The sequence below is a fragment of the Sipha flava genome, unplaced genomic scaffold (genome assembly GCF_003268045.1).
Source record: "Sipha flava isolate LNK unplaced genomic scaffold, YSA_version1 71_pilon_pilon, whole genome shotgun sequence".
In the NCBI taxonomy this organism is placed as follows: Eukaryota; Metazoa; Arthropoda; class Insecta; order Hemiptera; family Aphididae; genus Sipha; species Sipha flava.
Genome location: NW_020273611.1, coordinates 634,426 through 654,048, shown reverse-complemented (window position 1 = coordinate 654,048; position 19,623 = coordinate 634,426). Strand labels below are relative to the sequence as shown.

Sequence of the window (19,623 nt, the reverse complement as noted above, 5' to 3'; positions counted from 1 at the left end):
GTAATTTTGATATTTAGCACCTATTTATTAAATATTCACATAATAGATTTAATATAATTTCAAAACTAAATTTTGAATCTCGAACTTTTTAATCAGTATTTTTATTTAATGCCATAGAGAATAATTTAAAATTAAACATTGTTTTATAAAGTAATTATAAAAATACATTGGTGCTAAATTTAAATATCAGATTTTCATGTGCCTAAAATGAATGCCATACATTTTTCATTGTTTAATTTTTAGAACAGAACTGAGTAATTTGTATAAAATGTCCAAAATTTGTAGTATTAATGTTTTATATTCTAAAAACACCAAAACTTAACAATCAAATAGAAAGTTAATAATAAAAATAATAATGATGCAATTATTATTTATCTATTCAGTAATTATATTACTTCACATTACTTTAGAGTTTATTAATCATTGCTACACCAAATATCTTTTAATGGTAAAAAACATGACTCATAAACAAGTTATATTATTTTTAATATTATAATTGTATGTTAAAAATGTGTATGTAAAGTTATATTTAACTTTGTTTTTAATCTCAAATTTAAAGTAATTATTAGTTTAATTTTAATATTATTAAGTATTAATATGATTTTTATCTTTTTAAATAAAGTTATATTTTTAATGTCAAGCATGTCCCTCATAGAATGTAATTTTTACAAACAATAAAGTTATATATATATATTTATGATTATTTTTTTTAATCCGTTAAATCCAAAAATGTAGAATGTATATATTTAAATCTGTTATGTTAAAGAATACAAGTCTTTTTAGTCTTTTTAATATAAATGTACTTTTATGTTTAGTGTTTTATGATTATCCTATTTTTATTTTTTTTTTTTTTTTTAAGTAGCTTTTATTTACTATTTAGTTCAATAATTACATTACATTTACAAATGTAAACATAAAAAAACATGAACAGAGTACAGTCGTTGCCAGATAAATTGAAACGGCGGCGGCGGTGCTTTTCATGAAGTGTAACCCAAATTAGTCGCTGGCAGTGAAGTCTAAGGTTACACAGTTGACTACGACGTGCACAGTCATCAGTTCGAACTCGGTGTGTTTCGACCGCGCGACGCACTTCAATCGCATCAACAATTTGTTTATTATAAATGTAGAAAAATAAATGACTTGGCTGACCAATAACAATATTAAATATTAATAGATATGGACATTATGGTATATACTAATATAGATGGATATTTACTCATTAATGCCAGTATTGTGTTCGTGTTCTTTTATACTGAAAACGTACGCTATAAAATAAATAGTTTTTTTTATAATGAATTCAAAAATAAAAAATTGTAAAGCTCACAGTCAAGCTAGGGAAATAATTTGGAATTAATATCCTAAAATAATTTTTGCAACAATTGCAATGGCGTTGTGAGAAACTTGGTGGCCTTAGGGTCATAAGAGACAGAGGCTCCCTTTAACACAGAAATTTAATTATAATACAAATATAAATTATTAAATAGTGATTCATCATGAGCTAATAATAATTATAAAATATATTTATTATTTTATTATTTATTACATATTTTGTTAATAAAAACATATTATATTATAGTATTATACTTGAAAATTAACTTTTCGAGATTTAATTTGAGCAAACTTGTTAATTACTTCTTCTAAATTCAATTGCCGTACTCGCCCATTCTCAATGGAAATATTTGCTTAATCACTCAGTCGTTCCTCTGCCATCGTACTCCATAAATAATTTTTTGTTATTTTTAGTTTTGAGAACGATCGCTCTGCTGCTGAAACTTTAATGGGTAACGTCAAATACAAAATAAAAGCAATGCATACATTAGGGTATGTTGTTATAAGAGGAGAATGTTCAATTAATAACATTTCTGCAATTTCTTTTGTTGTTTTTGACTTGTTCAATATTATATCATATAACATGATCGGAAAGATAGAATCTGATGAACAAAGTCTAGAGAAATATCGTGATCATACTTTTTTTGTAGTATTTCTGCTTCCTTGTATAGTTCCTCGTCGTTTAGTTCAGATAATGAAATCGGTTATAAACATTTAAAAAAGTGAGAAATGTAATTAAAACTTTGAAATCTACGTTCCATTTCATTGATATCACGATCAAGTATTATATTAAATATTTCAACTTAAAAAATTTTTTCTAGGTGATTCTAATCTTTGGTCTTGACAAAGTTCATCAAAAAAAAACTTTTTTTTGTTACGTCTTTGGTTTTTAAATGTTGGTGTTATGCCCCATGTTTTCGAAAGATTTGTAGCTTTTGAGAAAAATTCCAAAAAATTTCCTCTTATCATTTTTAAATTACTTGTAAATGTTTGTAGTAGTCCTGTAGCTTTGTGAAGATCAATATCTCTCTGTTGTAGCAATTGTGAGACACCATTTACTTTTTTTAGAATAGTACTTACAAATACCAATGTTAATACAAAGCTGAAACTTTCAAGACTTTTGACAAGTTATTTAGCTTCTGAAATTTCGTTTTTATTTTTAGACAATAATACTATTTTTGTTAAAGCTTTTAAAATATTTAGAAAATTAATCGAATTGGAGAAATAGCTTGATAGCGTGATGACCACCTGGTAGAGCAAACTTTTTTAAGTGTTGCTTCATTAACTGGTAAAATGTCAGTTAAAATATTCCAGCGTTTTCCACTTAATGCAAAATAAACACATAGTTTTTGTATAATGGAAAAAACATTTTGAATTTCATTTGAGGCAATCATAGTATCATTTAAAACCAAGATCAAATTATGGGCGTTACAGTAAATATATTCTGCAAAAGGACAATGAGCTTTTATTTTTGTTTGGACACCGTTATAAATTCCAGCCATAACAGCTGCTCCGTCATAGCTTTGTCCGCGTAATTTACTAATATCTAATCCATCATTTTTATATTTTCTACTATTTGATCGGCAAATCCGGATCATTTAATAAACAAAATCCGAGAAATGATTCCTTTATCCTAAGTTTGATCGGTTTATTGTCTTCATTTTTTCAATGACTACATAGTGAACTATTTGACTCATTTGATCCTGTTTTCTAATGTCTAGTATGGTATTAGTTATGTATGAAAAAAACGAAATTTTTTGTACATCAGAAATTATAGATTTTTCTACACATTTAGCAATCATATCAATTATTTAATTTTGTATAATGGCACTTAAATAATTGATTTTCTTAGATCCTCCTTATAAAAGTTCCGATTATAAGGTTATACATCGCAAGAAGATCGATGACTGCTAAGAAGTTACCATGTTTTTCCCTGTCAATTTTTTCATTGTAACCTGGAAATGATAGATTTTGAAATCCTAGGTTTGAGTTATCCTAGCGCCAGAGTAACATTTATAATACGTTCATGACTTACCTCCAAAAAAGCTTTGTCGTTTGGAAAATCTCCAATGGTCATTGACTGTATCGCTTCTGATAAATCCTGGTTTATTGAACATTCAGTTTCATAATTTACACAATCTATAATTGTTGTTTTTTCGAAATTTTTATTAATATTAGAAATTTGAATAGTCGAAAGCGTAGATAAAATTAATGATTATGCCTATCAATAAAAAAAAAAAAAAAATAAAAATATTAGCTTTTAAATTTTAAGCTATAATACTAAAATACGTTCACTTTATCGGTACTCTCGACTTGGCCAAATAGTACTGAATAACTGAATAAACAACAATTCGGTTTTATATTTTAGTATAACATTTATTTTATTTAAATTATTAACGACTGGTTATTTAAAACTACTCACAATATCAGTTGTTTCCGTAGGCGTAGATTTTACAGTCATACTTAAACTTGAATTATTTTCAAGAGCATCTCTATTCAAAAAATCATTTATTCATGGGAGTAGTTTTTCTTTTTCTACGCGTTGTTTTTTTAATTTCCTTTTTAAACTTCCACTCAAATGTACATATTTAGACATTATTAATAAACAAAATAACAAAAATAGTTGAAAATATACATTTAAATAATATATTAAGTAAATGTAAAATGTAAATATAAATAATAACTTAATATAATATGTTTATAGTAGACAAAGTTGGGCGTTAGTCGAATAAAATATTATTCGATTGATTATTTGAATAAAAAATTATTCTTCATTGATTTATTCTTAATTTTATTATTGATTTTTATTTTTATTTATTATTTTAATTTGTATTATCATTCGTTCTTACAGCAACACGTATCGTATTTTTGTTTTGTTTTTGTTCATCATTGCGGCAACTTATTATTATTATACGTTTTTTTCTTCTGCCATTATGGCAACATTTTTATTATTTTTATTCTGGCCGATGTGACTTAAGGCCGTCCAGAACGTCGATTGCCATTATCACAGTTACTGTCAGTTACCATTTTTGTCCATATTCACCATGTCATCAAGTAATTTAAGTTGTGATTTGAATGTTTGATTAACAAGGTATTTGTTCGATTTGTGTGTGAGCTCTGTGGTCATTGCACCAGACCGATTCAACCACAGAGATCTCCCCCTCAATAACTAAACTCTATTTTTTATTTCCTATTGTGCTAATTATTTGTTTCCGTTCCTCCGTCAGCGTTATCGTAGCCGCCGCCCAGTGAGATTGATGATAAGGTTGCCTATCAAGCATTTAAAACGGCGCTCAGAGAAATAGCCTAACTCATACAAAGTTGGGCGCAAAACTATTATTACCATTGTGCTATTTTTTTTTTTTATCATGTCATTGTGACTGATCCTTTCATAATCGTTTCGGCCCAAACAAATATGATATTCATTTTAATAAAAGAAGATTAAATCTTTTTCTGTTTTATTTTCAACCAAATATTAAAAGTTAAAATCTAAATTCAATAAAATTATAATATACATATTGTGAACCCCTCCCAAAAAAAATTTCTAGATACGGCCTTGCATACAAATATTATACTATCCAGCTTTTTTATCCAGCTTTTAACAACAATAAATAAAAATATAAGATATTAGTGTATTACCCATTCGTGAGGTATTTCCAGGTGGCAAGTGAATTACCGATTTATTGAAAAAAATTCACACTAGTGATTATCGTTATTGTCTTAATAATATAATAGTTTACGCGGTTGTAATAATATGTTTATTTACACGATAATTAATCATACATTTCAGTATTTGTTTTATATACTATATGAATTAAAGTAATAACAATAGAACTCCTCTCGTCTGCCCTTGTCTAGTCCGCCACTCCGTTTGATCCGATCATAGTATTATCGATATGAATATAAATTTTCCAACTTATAGTTGTGGCTAGATATAATTATAAAATTAATTGCCTGTTTACTATTTATCTACTTTTTATATATTTAATTTAATATATGTATGTAATTAAAAATAATATTTAAAATAATTTAATAAATAAATGTAGTAACATTTGTCTTCAAATGTTTCTTTATATTCTGATAATTCGACCTTTTTCGCGTTCCGACCATACCCCCAGTCACGAAGGCGATAGATTAAAGGGGTTCTACTGTAGGTACATTTATAAGTATACTTAATAATTTACATTCAACTGCCATATTAGTATTACAATGTGTTCTATTAAACGTTATAAATAAAATATGATGGCAGTTGAACATTATAAATTTCAAAAAAATGTTTAACAGTCATCGAATAAAATTTCTATAAATTCAAGGGGAGTGCCTAGACACCCAAAACACCTGCCTTGTTTATGCCACTGATTACAATTAATACTTACATGTTAGATATACACTTTATTACATTGTATATAATCAACATCTATACAGGTAAATATTATACAATAATAGGTTATAGTATTGGTTTTTAAACAAGTGAAATACAAACAAGTTGAATACTGTAGTAAGACCGTCGAATAGGCTAACTAAATTAATTAAATATAATAAAACAATGACGATTTGAATTACTATGTAATACTTCAATAATTTTTACACGAGAAAAGTTTTAGACTGCAGTTCTCTACATACCGATTAATTTAATCTTTACAAGATGCAAGTTAGAAGTGAGAACCCGAATAACATAAGTTTCCCTTTTATACTAATGTTAATTAACAATATCAATACAATTCATATTATTAGATTAATCGCGTGATGTGATTAATCTATAACAAGGTTATTTCAACTACTATACAATCTACATATAATATTCATAATTAATACAATCTATAACATTACGTATATCACGTGATACTACAATACTTAAAATATTTTAATTTTTGTCTTTTCTATGTACCGTCATGTAGAAGAAAAGCATGAACTAAAGAAAAAAAATGCACAAAGCGGGTGAATTCATTTAAAGTTTTCGTTCAATATTGTAAAATAATGCCGGGCACACCTACCCAAATTTAAGACTTAATGTCCACCTATATTGCAGTCGATGACATCCAGTATAAACTCAGATGATCAAATTGCATTCATAACATCGTGCATTACTGTTATTTTAATTAAAACAATTAGTCTCATCAGTGCGTATCTATCGCTGTACGGTGAAATCAAATATTCGATAGATGAAAATTTTATTGCGGTTAGAAGTCGGACGGTAGCGGATGTGCGTAGTGGCGTAGTCAGGAACTTTTTATGGGGGGGGGGGGTCAGCAAATGTATAGATATTTAATCTTATCACTATCATTTTAACTACTATTTGTATTGATCTCGGTATTTATAAGTCTGATTAACATTAGTTTTTTTGACTCCGGTAAAAAAAAATAGTTAATTTTTCTAGTCTGCTTATTTGTTAGATAATTTGCCTAATTTGCCTATAATAATAAATAATAATAATAATAACAATTTAGGAACTAATATAGGAACATAAATATTATATATTAGAATATTTTCTGTCCAACTACTTAGGTATACTAAAAATTAAATTTTAAAAATATTTTACCATAATGGAATGTTTAGACGTCTTAGAATGATGTGAAATTAAAATAAAACAAATATAATGGAATATAAATGTCAAATATAAACGAATAAACGAGTAGTAAGTAAAACAGTGAGACACCAACGGGCAACGACTAACTATTAGTTTACACAATAAGGTGCTTGATCAGCGAGCCGCGAATGTAATAGGTATACCTAAAATAAACTTTGAATACAGAAAATGATATCGCTTTTATGTCAGTTATCGGGACCAGACGACCGATTTAGAATCAACAGTTGAAGAAAACCTAAATAATATGTTCCCATGCAAAAAGTAGTATCATCAAAGTAGTAGTAAAGTTTTTAAATATGATCATAATATTATGACTTGTGTCTGTGTGTGTGTGTGTGCAGCGTGTTTATAATACGTTTAAAGTGTTTATACAAACTATTAATATGATTTCCAAGTCAAAATTCTATAATATAAAAATGTTATAGAAAAAACTGTGTTCATGTAAAAGTTAATTTACCATCTCAGGTTCATGGGGGGGGGGGGGGTTCTGACCGCCGACTCCCTTCCCCGCAACGGGGTGTGCGATAAAAAAACATACGAACGGGTCTGGATGGGTGATAACGAATATACAAAACACACGAACTTCCGTTGGTCGGCTATCGATGTTCGCATATCATTAACAGATTATCAACGTTCACCGAGTCTACGGACTTGAGAAAATTTTGAAACGCATCTCGCTACCACTCGCCCGCCGTAAACGTCGCTCCGTTAATTTTCTGTAATTTAATTTCCGTCCGGAAGTCGTAGTTTACGGGTATACCAAATGGAAACAATCGGAAAAACTATCGCGCGATTCGATAGTTCGCGGGCCCATGCTTTTGTGAACGGAAACTCGTTTCGCGTTTATCGTCGATATCATTCTGTGCGGTTAGGAAATTTCATCTTGCGCACGCCGGCGGATTTCAATAATATTTTTTCATAGTCAACTCGTGTAAACTCTAACGTACATCATGAACGGTGGTCAAATTATGGTGTTGAACACCAACACCAAAAGGAAGTTTGGTCATAGGGTTCAACTTGAAAACATAGCAGCAGGTAAAAATGTGTTTTGTTTTTGTTTCTTAATGTGTATTAATTCGTTTAATTTTTAACACTTTTCTTTTGTGCTGAACCACAAATCACAATATTTGCCTTTAACATTCTTTTTAATTAAATTATCAATGATGGTATGAACACAACTTTCATACTAGATGTAGTATAACAAGAATATGTAAATAATAAAAAAAATGTTCCATTATTTCCATTTAATGTAAAATATGATAATGCAGTTTAATTCGCTTTTAACGGTCTTGAAGGGATCTAGAAAATCAGATTGTTGTATTCCTATAGCGAAAAAAAAAATATTTTCTATAAAAATTGATTCATTTAACAATTTTTTTTTTTTATTTATTAGGTATTATATTTTAAACCATATAACATAAGAAAATTTATAACAGTTGTAGGTCTTGTAGAATATATCAATGAGGGGTTATTGTGTGTATTAGAAGTGCATTTGTTGGGAAAAAGAAAAAAATTATTTTTTTAAAATGCACTCCATTCTATGCTTTTTTTTATTTTTGACTGAAATATTGATTGTATATTTTGAATTTTTTTATCATATTATTACATTTTACAAGTTTAAGTGTAATATATAGTTGAGGCTCATTTGAATTATTATTAATTATCCTCAGAATACTTGACCACCCAAATCTCTTAATATTAACTTTATTGTTATAGGGAAATATAAAAACAATTCTCAGTTTCAAAATAAAATTTTTATACCTGGATTATTATTTGAACCAATGTTGTTATATACATATGACCAAGATTATTTCTCACAAGTTATAAAATTAACCAAATACACAGTAGGGAATTGTTTTATCCAGAATATCATTACATAAAGTATTTTAATAAATGATTTCAGCTGTCATATCTTAAGAATTAAATTGCTTAGTTTTAATATTTGATAACTGTGTATAGAATTTTCAAGTTTTATTTTATTTTTAATATTAATTTTGAAAAAATAAGATTAGAAAAAAAGCCATTTTAATTATTAAAAATATAAATACTAAATAATTTAATTTCTAAATAAAAATAAATGTCTAAATTATTGACTAATTTGTTTATAATATATTATATAATATTTATATTATTAGTAATCTAAATCTTCTACTATTTATTTTTAGTATTGTTGTTAAGAACACTAGGAAAGTGGTGCTATAGATTTCTTGTTGAACTTTCAAGAAACTGTATTATAATTATATTTGTTAATTCAATTTATTTGTTGATTAGTTTTTTAAATTTATATTTTAATTATTACTTATCATTATCATTACTTGCTATACAATTTTTATATTAATTTCAGGTAAAGCAATTGCTGATGTAGTACGTACTTGCATTGGTCCCAGAGCTATGCTAAAAATGTTAATGGACCCAATGGGTGGGATTGTGATGACAAATGATGGAAATGCAATTTTGCGAGAAATAACTGTTCAACATCCAGCTGCTAAATCATTTATTGAAATAGCTCGTACCCAGGATGAAGAAGTTGGTGATGGTACTACATCAGTAGTAGTTCTTGCTGGTGAAATTTTAGGGATTGCTGAACAATTTTTGGAGCAAAAAATCCATCCTACAGTTATCATTAGGGCATACCGCCAAGCTTTAGAAGACATATTATATCTTTTAGATAATGAATACAGTATTCCATTATCTATGGATGATGAAACGAAACTGATTGAAGTAATTCAATCATGTGTTGGTACTAAATTTATTGGCCGTTGGTCTGATTTAGCATGTAGCATTGCTTTGAATGCTGTCAAAATGGTAAAAATAAATGAAGATGGGCTTACAGAAATAGACATTAAAAGGTATGCCAAAGTTGAAAAAGTGCCAGGCGGAACAATTGAAGATTCTGTAGTATTAAATGGTATTATGTTGAATAAAGATGTTACCCATCCTAAGATGAAACGATTAATAAAAAATCCAAGAATTATTCTTTTGGATTGTTCTTTGGAGTTCAAAAAGGGAGAGAGCCAAACAGATGTTGAAATTGTCAATGAAACCGATTTCACAAAATTATTACAGCTTGAAGAAGAATACGTTCAAAAAATTTGTGCTGATATTATAGCACTGAAACCAGATTTAGTGTGTACTGAAAAAGGAGTATCTGATATAGCACAGCATTTTTTAATGAAAGCAAATATATCAGTTTTAAGACGTTTAAGGAAATCTGATAATAATCGTGTTGCAAGAGCATGTAATGCTACGATTGTGACACGTACAGATGAGCTTAGTGAACACCATGTTGGTACAGGTGCTGGTCGCTTTGAAGTTAAAAAGATTGGTGATGAGTATTTTACATTTATTACGGAGTGTATCAACCCAAAAGCCTGTACTATATTACTTAGAGGACCAAGCAAAGATATATTGAATGAAGTTGAAAGGAATTTGCAAGACGCTTTACATGTGACTAAAAATATTATGTTGAACCCAAGACTGGTAACTGGAGGTGGTTCCATTGAAATGGCCATATCACAAGCATTAACAAAGAAAAGTTCTCTTATAGCTGGTGTTGAGCAGTGGCCTTATAAAGCAGTTGCGCAAGCATTAGAAGTCATACCTCGTACTCTTTTACAAAATTGTGGTGTTAGCACTATAAGAACCATGACGTCTTTAAGGGCAAAGCAAGCTATCAGAGGCAACGAATTTTGGGGTATTAATGGTGATACTGGAGAAATAGCTAATATGAAGGATCTAAAGATATGGGAACCAATTGCAGTTAAAGCTCAAGTATTTAAAACAGCTGTTGAAACTTCAATTTTGTTACTACGCATTGATGATATTGTATCAGGAACAAAGAAAAAGGGAGATGATGGATCAACAAAACAATCAGCTGCGCCAACCGAAGAAACAATGAAAGAATAAATTATTTTTAAACCTTATTCATAAAAAAGTTAATAAAACTTGCTTTTGTTAATATATTTTACCAATAAATCTTAAATTTTTTAAAACTTGCCCTAAGCAATGGCAATCTTATAATAATAACAATTGCATTCCTTTTTGTATTTTAAATTCACTATAGTTCATTGGCAAATTATATTCAAATTAATTAAAAAATTTACGTTCATCAAAAATATTTTGTAACATTTTCATTATATTGTAATAACATTTATATATTATAAATGTATTAATATCTTTTTAATTTATATTTTTAAAAAACAAATTTATATTAAAAAAAAATTTACATATTATGACATCAGTGTTAACAATAAAAATGTACGAATATTTTGGAATAACATTTTAAAAAATTTTAAATTTTCTTCTACATATACTATAGCAACCGGTCTACCAGGATTCTTTTAAAAATTATATAATGAAATAAAAATCTATGAAAACATAGTTATTTTAATCGAAAATGATAATGTATTCGTTATGTAGTAAGTTAAATTGCGTATGGTAATGGTTCTCCTAAAGTCCATGTAATAGTGTATCACTGTTTATTAATGATATTCATCAAAATTGTATTTATTTAAGATATATTATCTTGAGCATATCAAATGTTGGTCATGGTTTCATATTAAAATTTATAATAACTTCAGCACTTTAAATTACCTTATCAATGTTTCAATATGAAGCTAATGGAAATCATAAAAAAAAAAAAAACTTTAATATCTACTGTATTCTCTCGGATTGAATCATTTTAGTCCAAATTCTTGGATAATTTGGACAATTTATATTTAGTATTTTAGTACTTATATATATATATATATATACATACACATAAATACTATTTATGTTATTTACATCAATGTAATATATATGTCAACTATTATACGTATATTATTGATACTTTGTACCTCTTAAGAAATGGAATTATTCGGGAAGTACCCTTGTATGAAGTCTTGGATAAATTTTATCCTTTTGATTACATATCGTGATATTATTGTGTCTAATTTCAGTTAATTAGTTAATTTTTTATTTCGTTTAGTGGTGATTGTGTAGACCATTTAACATAAACATTTTAAATTTTAATAAATCTGGTTTTTTTAAAAAAAAATATTTATTAGGAAGTTGAAAAAAGGTCATTCTATGTAATCCGAATATTCAATAATCTGGATCAGCAAGACTATACATACATTATTAAATAAAATGAAACGTTGATCATGCTTTTATTTTATTTTTTTCTTTCATTTTCATAAATAATAATATAATACAAATTGTTCACACTTAAATTATAAGGTGATTACACCCACATAAAAAAAAAACAATTTTGATATAAAAAATATTCTACATAATAACTTGATTATGTAAGAAAGTATAAATTAAGTAGCTATAAATGAGTTTATCATTAATAGGTTTACAATAATTATCTATAAGTGTTCCTAAATCATATAACAGTAATAAAATGAGATTCAGTTCAAAAATGTTCACTTAATAGAAAAAATAACAAGCATCGAATCAATATAAAACTGTAATATGGATATTAATAACTTGATACTTGTTTCATAGATCGTTGTTCACTTATCTTTTGCTTATTTCTACTTTTAGGCCTGAAAATAAATAAAATGTTATCAAAACTTAGAGCATTATTAACAGTAATAAAAATCCAATTAAGTAAAAAATGAATATAAACAATATAATCATATTACTGTATTCACCATAGTTAATAAGTATAATTTTACATTATCTGTTCCAAGCCCTAATAAGGGTTTTTATCATCAATAATTAAATAATAAGGACAATAATAAAACAGATTGTTTTTCAATTAAACAGAAAAATGATTAAATTTAAATTATACATACTTTCAATGATGTCTAACTTCATTCGGTTCATTTCCTTGCGTATTTCACGCAGTATGTCTTGTTTTAATGTCTCTAGCTCTAAAGATATATTTGATATACAACTGTCCCCAAAAGATTTAGATGCAATCAAGTCTTCAGTGGAAGTAGCAGATAATTGTTTACGACCAAACTTAGGACTTTCACAACCATTCAATGAGCTTTTTTGACTGTCATTGCGATTCCAATTTTTTTTGTCGCCGGGTGATACACTTTCATCCTGAGGAAATATTTTACTTAAGACAATGGGTACTACAATGATAAAAGTATGAATATATTTTAAATTATTTTTAAAAACCAGACCGACTTCAGGAACTAAAAAATTATTGCTTAAAAAATATAATTAAAAATTATTTAACAGTTAAGTATAAAAATTAAATTACTTGAGGGCATTCAATTGGTTCTTTCTTTTCAACAGCAGCTCGACGTCTTGCTAATGTACGAGCCATTTCATCCATCATTGATGCCATAACAGGTTGACCACCATTAGCATTTCGACCTAAGGTTCCATAATTTCCACTCCCACCACTACTTGTTGTAGTGCTACCAGCACTACTTGTTGAAGAGCCACTGTTTTCAGTTGGATGCTGCTTTAAAATGTAATAAATATAAATAAATATTGATTTTCTCACAGGATTTAATAGTAATAAAAACATACTTTGTTGGTACGTTTCAAACGAGCAGCTTGTAACTGCACTGCTAATGAAGATGTTTGATCAACAGGTTCACTATGATCTTGTTCTCCGTTACTACTGGGTCTCAGTAGACTGCCAGGCATAGGAGGAGGTTGTGGTGGTCCTGGTCCTGGGTTTAACATAATGCCAGGAGGCGGTGGGGGAGGAACTGGTGCTGGTGGAGCAGATGATGTGCGGTGATGACCTGATGAGGGTAATTGAGGAGGAGTAGGTGGAATTGTTGGTAAACCATTTGTTGTGCTAGTAACTAAAATAAAACCATTTAATAATTACTATTTGGAATAATATATTTATTATATAAAGTATTAGTATATATATCATAAATGTAATTTAAACTTCATAAAATTATTATATAAAAATTCATAATCACTCTGATTTTGTTGGGACATTCTTCTTTCTTGAATTATGGCAGCATCATCTTTTGTCATGCTTCTGAAATGATTAGGTACATTATTTGTACACCAATCTCTGAGTTAAATAAGTAATTAGGTAACAGAAATTTGGTTAATATTTAAAAAAGTGTTACTATGTGATACAATTATACCTGTATCCCATGTCTTCATCGTATTGGCCATTTGATTGCTGATAAACTGGAGGTGCAGGAGGTGGTACATGGATATGAGGGTTATTTATATTGTTTCTGGAGACAGAATCTAGAATCTAAATTAAAAAATTACACTCAGTAAATTGTCATCTAATCATTATTATTGAATGACAATAAAATACCTCTAGAGCATATACCATGGCCCTAGCAAAGGAATCAGCATCTTCTTTGCTGCTAAAATTTAAACCATATACATGTTTATTGTCTCTCCACTGATGGAATGTAGTTGTTGCTTGATTATATTTTAGAGTCTTTAAGATAACACAGTTTATAACAACCTAAAAAAATATAAAAACATTTAATATAATTCGTAGTAGTTAGAATTGAAATTATAATACACTAGATTAGATAACCTACTTTAGATTATAACTAGGAAGAGATAAATATTAAATAATAAAACACAATTTTAACAATTGAGATTTAAAAATAAAAATAAAAGCCATTAAATATTAATTTTGGTGTGTGAAAAATATTTATTGTTGTAAAATAAATATGTCTACTGTAATTTTATAAGGTAATTAAAAAAAAAAAAAAAGTTGTCATAGTATAATCAAATAGAAAATTAATAATTTTTAAAAAACCTCAGCCAAAATTTGTTTTTATTTACAAATAAAATATTTTGAGTATTAGATATATTATTAAGATAAAAATTTTACCTCATGGTCTTGTAGTTTACGTCCAACTACACGAAATGTATTATTGATCACATGTTTAAAAATATGTACTTTACTAAGACCCGATGATGTTCCACTTGGAATCCATTTTTTGCTGTTGTCATCATAAATCATTACAGAAGCTCTGGCTGATGCAATGCTTGTTTCACTATAATAATTAATAAAAAAATTTAATTTATGAGAAATAAAATTTGATTAAGTACAATATTTATAAGTATAATTATTTTATATACTTAATAAACAATGGCGCTGAACTAAAATTAAATTGGGAATAAAAAAATTATTTCTCACTATCCACCACCTCCTATTACATGTGTAGTTAGTATATAAATAGTTTTATTTTTGGGTAATTTCAGTCTTTCATATGATCCAACAACACCTGAACAAATTTCATTTATAGACCAACCAAACGTTGGAAAATACAAATAAACGAGTCCAAATCTACAAACACAACATCCACCCTTAAAAGTTAATCATACTCACCAGTAATTTTGAATACTTTAAATATCTTTATTTTAGCCTACACCAAAGCCTATCTGAGTCTAATCCTAGATAATAAGTCTAACTCAAATAACAAACACAATATGTCTCTCGTTGACTAAATCTTATTATCTTTTATTTGAAAATATATATTTATTAAATACCAATTTAAAATGTGATTATCATGATATTCTTATCTAGAAGAATAGTTAGAATATAAATTAAAATACTTTTAATGTCAATATTTTAATATTAAAATTATTTCGATGTAGAATAAGTAAAATCATAGAATTTCAACTAAAATATTACTGAGGTTAAATTTCCAAAAGCACCTCTAAACATTTTAAGAAGTATAAGCATTTTATTTAACATAAAAATATATTTCAATATTAAAATTAAATTAAAAACTTAGATTAAGTAAGTAATTGTAAAGCATAATATTATTTATTATTTTATTACTATTAATGATATATAAAATGATGAATAACAAAAACTAAAATTCAAATACCTACTTTTAACTTTTTAACTATGTTACATATATATAATATGTATGAATGATATAATAAAATTATGTACTAAAAATAAAAACCATACACATGACTATGATCGTTTTTCCCCATAACTCTTCATATGTTTTATAAATATAAAATATCTTCTAAATACATATCTTAGATTTTTAGAAAGTGAATAGGTGGGTGTAATATATGAATTTTATCAGTAAGTATAAAACATGGTAAAAGCTCATAAGTATTAACATAGTTAATACAAATTAGTGACATATTTTGTAATCTGAAAAACTAAAAAATATATTTTTTATCCCATCAAGACATTTTAATTTTAAGAACAGGCAAAGGTAGGTAAAATAATTTATTTCTAATAAAAATATAACTATTGTTAAGTCCACATTACTATCAAGGATATAATTGTTTTAGCATGCCCCAAGTATAAGAGATTTATATTTTTAATTTCAAAAATAACATTCAAAAAAATTACAATAGGAAGAATATTTAAAGTTTTCAATTTGAATTAGATGATAGAGTTTAAAAATATCCTATAACACTGACATGTTAAATTTTCATGAAATCCTTAAATAATAGGTATCTACAAAAAAAAAGTTTAATAACATATTAAGAAAATAAATCCGATAATAAAGATATATATTAATTATAATATATATAATATTTATAAAGATAATCCACATAATACAAACATATAAGTATTAGCTTGAATTACAGACTATTATTTATAACGATAAATTTTATTGTGATTTATGAATTCTAATTTCAACTTCCTGTTTTATTTTTTGGGCTTGACTAAAATAAATATTTACAGTTAAATGTTGTAGTTAAATAAACCTACTCATACAACAATAAACAAAAAACAAATGACATAATAGATTGTACAGTAAACCGAGCAAAATATTTTGCAGATAAAATAAGTACTTGAATGTACAAATAATATTTTTTGGAAAAAATTATAATACTTATTGGATGGGTGAAACTCTATATTGGACAAGATACAGGGATAAGTGAATGGTACTGCTGTATTGGTAATTTAAACTTAAAATTGGTGTACCATTGCTTACTAAATAATGATTTTGACTGAAAAATTTTAAAGATATTTTATATAGTAGAAGAACTAAATAATAAGATAAATTTATAGTAAATAATAAATTAAACTTTTAATGTTCTAACTTACAAAAAAAAAAAAAAAAAACATCTATAATTTGAGAAAATCAAGAATATCAAAACCATTATAAACTTCATACTCTGATACTCAATATCAATAATATCAATAATACTTTATTATTTTGATTAATGCAATTATAAACTATGAAAATAAAAATTTAATTTTGTCAAAAACTGGTATATCATATTTTTATAACTTTTTGTAATTTGTTCACAATTATTAAAAAAATTGTTGGTACTTTTTTTAAAGTACCAACTAGACAAAATTTATCAGAAATTTCTTATGATTGTAATCATAGCAATTCTTATTGTCATAATTATGCATACAAACTCAAAAAAAAAGAATAGGTAGAGAACAAAATAATTTTCAATTATTAATGGAGAAGGTTTAAATTTCAGTTGAATTTTTAAGGGTTTTATAACGTTATCAAAATTTCTTCAATGATTTAGAAAACTGTTGAGGAATTCTAAAAACGATCCTTCGAAAGTACTGACCCATTTCCTATTTTTTACTTTTTAATTGATAATGATTGGAGCATTCTTTTTGTTCAAAACTGTGTACACAGACAAAAAACCACACATGGTAAGACCCATGTATTTTTTGTTTCACTTAAAATTTAAAATTAATAATTCAAGAACTTATCTAAGAATAATCATGAGGAATAAAGATAAATTTAAATTTATTAAATTAGATAATTAGATTAATATATTACTAATCATTCAAAACTTTAGATATAGTAAAACATTAATTGAATAAATAATTAAAAATATAATCATCACACTATATAATTGTAAAAAATTCTAGGAACATTTAATTATTTCCAAATGACTCATAGATATTTAAATATTATATTTATATTTTCATACATATTCAAAATAGTCAAGGAACAATATAAAAATTGCAACGATATTATTCAGAAGTCATTTAAAATTATGATTTAATTGATAACCACGAACAATTATAATAATCAATTATTCATTAAAACGAATACAATGCAAGACCTAAGCAATTAGAATTTGTTATTTTAAGATAACATATTATTTCCTAAAAAAAATAATAATAAAAAAAAAGTATCGGAGACTGGTAAAAACATATTTACAAATGACAATACATTCCATAATTATCGCCGCGCGGATAAGATAAGATTAATTTGAAATGGAATTTTGACACGACCACGTTACGTTGTATTTGTAAAATTTGTAACATTTTTTAGCGACAACATAAATTCTCTAATATCGTCAAATATTTTTGCAGGAGACAGTAGGTACGTATCATATAGTGATGAAGTCATTTAGACCGCGGGACAGGACATCGTTTGCTAAGTGCCGGTTGACGCGACGTGCGAGTCATTAGCGCGGAATACCTGGAATACGCTTACTAATGATCGTCGAGCGGCGGCGGTGGTGGCGGTATTGTCCAATGTACGTCGGGCATCGTGCGGTCGAAATCGCCTCGGGAAAACACGTTTCGGGCCGCGTCCACGAGTTTCTAGGGCCGAAACGGCTGCCGGGGTGCGGTTAGCACTACTAGCAAATACCAGGTACGCGCTCGGGGAGAGAGATCCACACCGTACGGTGTCCGGATTCGGTGGACGACGGCGTAGTATCGTCCGCGGCGTTACGCAACCGGACCGGATCGGGCGACTAGAAAAGTGAACGCGACGATCGGATACGCGCACGCAAGGGCGGATGGTAAAAATGTTTGCGCTTTGGTTTCGCGGAAGGGTGGTTTTGCGACGAGCGAGGGACCATAGACGGGGGGAGACGAAAGCGGTCGGGAAAAATGGGCGTCGGGGGGCCAATGCACTCACCTCATGATGATAACGTTGTTCGGCGTTTCCGCCGTCGCGGTAGTAGAGCAGCAGCAGTACAGCGGTACACAGCGGCACAGTCGTCAGTGGTGGTTTCGAGGACCGGACACCATGCTACGGCGGGCAGGTCGCGTCACGAAATGATTTGCTACCACGACAACGGCCACGGAGGTCGTCGATGACGGTGTTACGAGCGGCGCGATTGCGGTCTAGGCTCGACTCCGTGGAACGAACATCGTTGTGCGACAACCAGTGCGTTCATCACAAAAGCAACCACACACACAAACCAACGAGCGCGGATACGTACCAAATCGCGGAGCTGCTACGCCACCCGATCGCGACGAATGCGTTGTTACTGTGTAAGCGACTGTGCGTGCGCGTTGTTCGTGGGGATCGACGATCGCCCCGTGTACACGCACGTACACTCCCGCACGCTGTCGGGCGACGCGGGGGATGGAAGGCGTTTGGTGGGAGGCGGCGGCGGCGGCGGCGGCGGCGGCGAGAAAGGAAAACAATAACAAAACACGAACGGCGACGTATTCCGCCGTGGCGCTCCGCTGCACAACGTAGCGCAATGTCGCTGATAACGACTGTAATAATGTCATTGGCGCGCGCGTTTCCTCGACGAGACCGCGGGATGAGCGCTACAACTTGTCTCTGAACGCACGCAAGGCCGGATTAAGGGGGGGGGGGGTCTAGCACCGGGGCCCTCTCGGGTACCCAAGTGAAAGGGGCCCAAACAATTTTAAGCCGATACACATTTCTTATCATACTAAAATTAGTAGTTATATAGACATGTATTGTATACACCTATTAATTTTATTATTTTATAATGAAATTGACAATTTGTGAAATAGTTTAAAAAATGTATCGTTTTGCGGGCGTAACGAGCAGCTTTGTAAAACATGTTTTGTCAAAAGGGTCCATATAAAATTT

The 19,623-nt window shown here is 28.8% G+C and overlaps 2 protein-coding genes across 5 annotated transcripts; one reads left to right on the top strand and one right to left on the bottom strand.

Annotated features, from left to right (window-relative positions):
- The first annotated feature begins 7,557 nt into the window (after positions 1–7,557).
- Positions 7,558–10,878, top strand: LOC112692200 (T-complex protein 1 subunit gamma-like). The gene is made up of 2 exons (XM_025566790.1): positions 7,558–7,951; positions 9,261–10,878. The coding sequence occupies exons 1-2, from the start codon at positions 7,867–7,869 to the stop codon at positions 10,820–10,822; spliced, it is 1,647 nt and encodes a 548-aa protein (XP_025422575.1). The 5' UTR covers positions 7,558–7,866; the 3' UTR covers positions 10,823–10,878.
- Positions 10,879–12,156: 1,278 nt separating this feature from the next.
- Positions 12,157–19,160, bottom strand: LOC112692198 (protein enabled). Of its 4 annotated transcripts, none has more exons than XM_025566786.1 (9): positions 18,256–18,626; positions 14,691–14,856; positions 14,157–14,312; positions 13,975–14,090; positions 13,801–13,898; positions 13,394–13,677; positions 13,119–13,325; positions 12,700–12,955; positions 12,157–12,447 (listed from the first exon to the last, which is right to left on the bottom strand). In XM_025566786.1, the coding sequence occupies exons 1-9, from the start codon at positions 18,309–18,311 to the stop codon at positions 12,419–12,421; spliced, it is 1,368 nt and encodes a 455-aa protein (XP_025422571.1). In that variant the 5' UTR covers positions 18,312–18,626; the 3' UTR covers positions 12,157–12,418. The 4 variants fall into 4 exon arrangements, with proteins under 4 accessions (XP_025422571.1, XP_025422572.1, XP_025422573.1 ...); XM_025566787.1 differs by having other exon boundaries at positions 12,159–12,447; positions 13,119–13,322; XM_025566788.1 differs by having other exon boundaries at positions 12,160–12,447; positions 13,801–13,862; positions 18,256–18,624.
- Positions 19,161–19,623: the final 463 nt, after the last annotated feature.